Source organism: Contarinia nasturtii, unplaced genomic scaffold, assembly GCF_009176525.2.
Source record: "Contarinia nasturtii isolate CC-2019 unplaced genomic scaffold, AAFC_CNas_1.1 Cnas_scaffold_921, whole genome shotgun sequence".
NCBI lineage: Eukaryota > Metazoa > Arthropoda > Insecta > Diptera > Cecidomyiidae > Contarinia > Contarinia nasturtii.
Genome location: NW_022198268.1, coordinates 72 through 5365, shown reverse-complemented (window position 1 = coordinate 5365; position 5294 = coordinate 72). Strand labels below are relative to the sequence as shown.

Below are 5294 nucleotides of genomic sequence, written 5' to 3'. Positions count from 1 at the left end.
AATTCGCACTCAATCAAAATACCTCCAAAATAAAGTTGTGGTATTGCGATTTGATCCATTTTCGGTAAAGAATAGTTAACTTGCAAGTAATCACTAAATGCGTTCAGTATTTTTGCGCTTTCATTAACGGCAAAATATGCGTTTTCAATTTCAGTTGGTTTTACGAATACACGATGTTTTAAGCCATTATGATCCAATTGTTCTTTAAATGCGAAATTCGAAACGACAAATGCTATTAAATAAGTAGACATCAATGGTGTTTTGCAAAAGTGAGAAATTGTACGCGATCCCATTCTATTAATTATTTGAAACAAAAAAAGTTGTCATTCAATTTTTTTTTAAATGCAACAAATAATTGAAATACATTACATGACTTGATTGGCCTGTGGCATATTCGAAATGGCCGTATATGCAGAGTTATGTTCAATCGAAATCTCAAAAGTAGCTTTCATAGCGGGTTCGTCCATACACGGGAATGCATGTCGAGCATACGTTGGTTCAAAATGTGTTGTAGCCAGCCATCTATTGGGAATTGGAATTATTTGTAGCTCATTCTGAGATTTCAATTCGAAAACTTACCTTTCTTTGCCATTTGAATCATAATATGATGTACGATAAAATCCAGAAGGTGATTGTTGCAGAGTTCCATTATATTTTATGGAAAGAAATACTCTCATACCTTCAAAAAGTGTATAGTTGACCGTTTTGATGGTTAGAAACTCTGTAACTGGATCGTAGTGTGGGGGAACAATTGATATATATTGACCACCTTCGGCCATTAATTCGGCCGAAACTATGTTCAGCTGTCGTTGATGCACAATAATTGTGTTGGTCGCATTAAGCGTCTTCACTGAGATATTAACCATACCCGAAAAACCAAAATTTTTATTGGCCACATCAGTGGAAATGTATACTTTATACACTTCTGGTATTGTATTATTTGGCAATCGATAATTCACATTGTCCGAATTAAGTTCACCAATATTTGTTACATCAAACGGTTGAACTGCCGAAATATTCAGTATGTTGCACAAAAGTGTGAATGTAACAATGAATAACAGTCGCGCCATTGTTCTTGAAAACTACTAAAAGCTAGACCACTCCGTGGTGTTTAAATAGCATCTTTCGATGAAATAATCTAATAAATTTACTCAACATCTTATCATACCATTTTTTTTTAACTATTTCGCATTTTTTACTTTTTTTATTTGTACTCTCAAGTTTTGTACTTTTTGACAATTTTTTAATAGAAAATTCGTACCGTAATTCAAAAATAGTACTTAAGATAACAAGCTACAAATGAAATGAATGGCAATTAAATCGATTGAGGTCAGACATTATATTAAGATATTTTTCAGCAGCTGATTCAGCTCAGGAAGCTGAACGACAGGCGCTGAAATGGAGTGAACACAATGGAAGCAATTGTTATGTTTATTAAATTACTAACATTGCTACAATACACTATAGCAATCACTTATATTGTTTTCACTACATTTCATCGTCTGTCGTTCAGCTTCCTGAGCTGAATCAGCTGCTTGAAAATATCTCAATATAATGTCTAATTGAGGTGTGAATAGAAGACAAATAGTGTTGTGTAATATTGTCAAATCGTTATTGATTAGTAGATAAAATGTTTTATCATTTCATCGAATAAGATTAAAATATTTACGAAAAACCTTTGAATGACAGACAAAAGTGTGTTCACGAAATCAGCAACAGTAATTATAATATATATCTTTTAATTACTAAAAACTATGTAAACCCGAATTAAATAAATCATTTCAATGTTATGTGATCACTACAATAAACATATCAAGAAAAATGTGTTGCCAGCATATTTTCAACCGAATATTATTTCTTACTCATAATAAAATGTGTTGTTCGTGATGTTTTAACTTTAGCCAAAGTTCAGATAAAGAGTCTTACATATATTTTGGATAAAAGTTTCAAAATTCGCTTTGAATCGAAAGAAACGCTGTATTCTTAAACTCGAAAAATCTTAGCTTAAAGATTCTGTGCCGACAATTGTACTGATAAAACAAAGCATAGTGTGATGTTTTTTTATTTCAATTTAAAGTAATTCCATCTTCAGAAGATTCAAAATCCTCGAGTTGTCGTCGGATTTTTTTTATACAATTCTCACATCGAAATCCGAATTAACCATTCATAAATCATTCTTAAATAGAAATTCAAATTTGGCACACATTCATATGAAAATGAATGACCTTTCCTTCGTCCCAAAATATAGGTATTATTATATAGTTATAGACACTTTTTTTTTCTATCGCGTCCGTACTAATTCTGAAAGACATAATAGCATAATTCAGTGTAAGATATCTGATGAATAAAAATGTTAATGAAAAAAGCCTCATAAAATGTTTGATAGTTAAGCGTAGGTGTCATTAATGAAATTAATGAAATATCATGAACAATAATATGTCAACGTAGCATTTGCCATACATTTGAATTGCAAGTGCCATTGGTTTGAGTTGCTAAGCCGGCCATTCATACATTTTGACGTGAGTCTTGATCTCTTTTTTTATTGACAAAGTAATAATTAAATCTTCTTCCAAATGAATAAAAATTCGTCATCGATTTTACAATGATAAGAAACGCGAAGTGACCCCAAAAATATGCCATTTAATATTTCATTTTTGCGTGTCATGACGCCAGAAACGACCACTTCAAATTACTTAACGACTTAATTAATGCTCATGGATAACAACAACAATAAAAGAAAACGCTTATAGAAATTGAAATATTATTTTAACTTACAAAGCCCGTACAGTATAAATATACAATTTCTTATATTTTCGATTTCGTATATACGGTTGTAGTTTCATTTATTGTCATAAAACTTTTATACTCGAGATATATTAAATTAAGTTCTTTTCAATTACTTTGAGTAAATTAGTGCGAGCATTGCATGAAAGAAATTATGGAATATGAATTCATTTGCAGAAAACAAAAATTCACAATAAACATGGATATACGTGGTTTGCGCCGCACTGCTTAAGTGAAATAAAACTCCAGCAAAATACTGAATTTACCGGAGGTAGTTCATTTAACATCATAATACTTTTGCATGTTTCAATGCGACATTTTTTTTCTCTTTTCTCTTTATTATCGCCCGTAATCTAGCTATATACTTTTTATCCACGAATTTACAAAAGAAAATGATTAGAAAAAGATACAAAGTGTTTCAAGTTGACGTTGATAATTTCTTTGTTTAATATTTTATAAACTATTAAAGTGCTCACTTAAAAAATGTGCTTTTCTATAGAGTGTATTTAAATTTAAATTAAAAAAAATGAAAACGAAAGGTAAAAATAAGTTCAAAATATTCACTTTATTAAATTAACTCGTAATCATCGAATGCAACACATATCTGGTAACGATTTCAATTTTTATACGGAGAGAGTATTTACGCAGCAATTCATATACAATAGGTTTGTTTTTTTAATTAGAAAACCTGGCTATTGAAGATTGTAAAATGTATGAGTATTTCCCATGGTTTAAGTTAATGTAATAAATCATTCAATTTCGCTGCATTCTCAAGTAGATTCATTTAGAGTCGACGATAGAAGCAGTGGCTAAAATGGAATGTTTTCATATTTAACCAGAGAATCCGAATGATGGTTGAGCACGGCCACCGAATGATGGTTGAACACGGGCACCGAATGATGGTTGAACATGGGCACCGAATGATTCTTGTTGTTGTGGGGCATGAGTTTTGAGGTATTCAACAAGACGCAAAACATGAGCTGGGGTTGGTGGTCCAACTGGCAAAATTGAGCCGGTTGGTTGATAGCCTGAAGTTCAAAAAAAGAAAAGAAAAAAAATTAGAAATCATTAAATGTATCAAATTATTTATGATTGATACACATACCATTTTCGTCAGCAATAAATGAAATTTGGATTGGTGTACCATCTGGAGCGGTCCATGCGAATTGACCTTGTGAGACGATGGCTGATTCTGGTCCAATTTGTTTCAATTGACCTTGTTCTTGTCCTTGGATTCCATTTGATGTTTCATAAGCATATTGGAATGAGTCTGTGTTTACAGTTGAATCGCTACGCAAAACTTGGGCAGATGCATCTGGACCAGATTGGACAGGACCATTGTGGTACGTTGGTTTTGGTGCGAATGTTTTGGCGAATGCTCCGTGGTGTGCTTGGTGTGGCAACAAAGCGCAGTTGGCTACTGCGGCAAAAGCAACGAGAACGATAGCCTTCATCTGTAATATTTTTTTTTAAATTCAAAAATTCAAATTCAATGTTTATACCGACTCTATTGTTTAGAACTTGAATCTTCGTCAATATGGAATAATATATGCTAATTATTTGCGATGTTTATTTATAATGTTGCTTTTGAAAGCCAAAAAGGTGTTTTTTTAAGCACTATCCGTATCGAATGTATGTCATAATAAAAATGTTATTTGCGATCACACCATTCGTTTTACACGCGTATTCAAAAGAGAGATAAAACATCACATTTGTATGCTAGCGCGTGCATAATTGCGATTATGGTAATTTTTATGATTTATCTATTATTTTGCGAAGATTCACATCCTCAGAAAATCAATGCAATAACTTTTGATGGCCAATCATTATTTTTGTCGATTTATGTTCAACTATGAAAGATTCCAAATTTAAATAATAAAAAAAATATAAAAAAAATTTTTATTATGAAGGAACTTCTGAAGATGCCGCTTCATTTCACATCTTGGACTACCTGGTTACTATAAACATATTTTTTATGCTAATAACATAATGTTGGGCACTTTTGATTGCATTGATTTAAAAAATGTATGTGAAACAAATCAAATAAATATTTACCATTTTGATTTTTTGTTTAAAGACACAAAACACTTCAACTGATTGTGCTGAACTGATATCGATGAATCGGTGGATGTCATTTATATATGATTGTGATTTGAAACCGGCTGATTCCAAATGTGGGTGATTGGCGTGTGGTGATTCAGTAGGGGGAAGAAATACATGTATATTTGGTCTCTGGATGACAACAAATACAAAAATGATTCAATTCAAACACATGTATCCACCTATACTGCGTGAGCTAGTTTGTTGTTGTGATTCATCATGTAAATTTATCATATTTGTTGAGGTGAACCATATGCTATTTGACTCACATATCAACGTTCGCTTTGCCAGTTGGTTTACATTGTTTTATTTATTTTGCTCGTTAGTTTGTCCAGAGCGTGGCCTCATCTTTATACCGAATATTTACGTCATTTGCACATATTCGAATGAGAAACCGTATTAAAACAGAT

General features: G+C 32.0%; 2 protein-coding genes across 2 annotated transcripts; both read right to left on the bottom strand.

The window, feature by feature from the left end:
- Positions 1-22: 22 nt before the first annotated feature.
- LOC116342723 (puromycin-sensitive aminopeptidase-like) lies at positions 23-1070 on the bottom strand (the record flags this gene model as incomplete). The annotated part of the gene is made up of 3 exons (XM_031770438.1): positions 580-1070; positions 370-522; positions 23-294 (listed from the first exon to the last, which is right to left on the bottom strand). Coding segments are annotated over exons 1-3 (916 nt in total), but the record flags the coding sequence as incomplete, so codon positions are not given.
- A 2260-nt stretch (positions 1071-3330) lies between these two features.
- LOC116342722 (cuticle protein AMP1A-like) lies at positions 3331-4941 on the bottom strand. Its single transcript, XM_031770437.1, has 3 exons — positions 4840-4941; positions 3890-4238; positions 3331-3812 (listed from the first exon to the last, which is right to left on the bottom strand). Exons 1-3 carry the CDS (start codon positions 4840-4842, stop codon positions 3616-3618), a joined length of 549 nt encoding a protein of 182 aa, XP_031626297.1. The 5' UTR covers positions 4843-4941; the 3' UTR covers positions 3331-3615.
- Positions 4942-5294: the final 353 nt, after the last annotated feature.

Excerpts from the sequence above, each read along its gene's own strand:
- LOC116342722 (XM_031770437.1), bottom strand. Across the intron at positions 3,813-3,889 it reads ATTTATTGCTGACGAAAATG|GCTATCAACCAACCGGCTCA; the intron begins GTATGTGTATCA and ends TTTGAACTTCAG.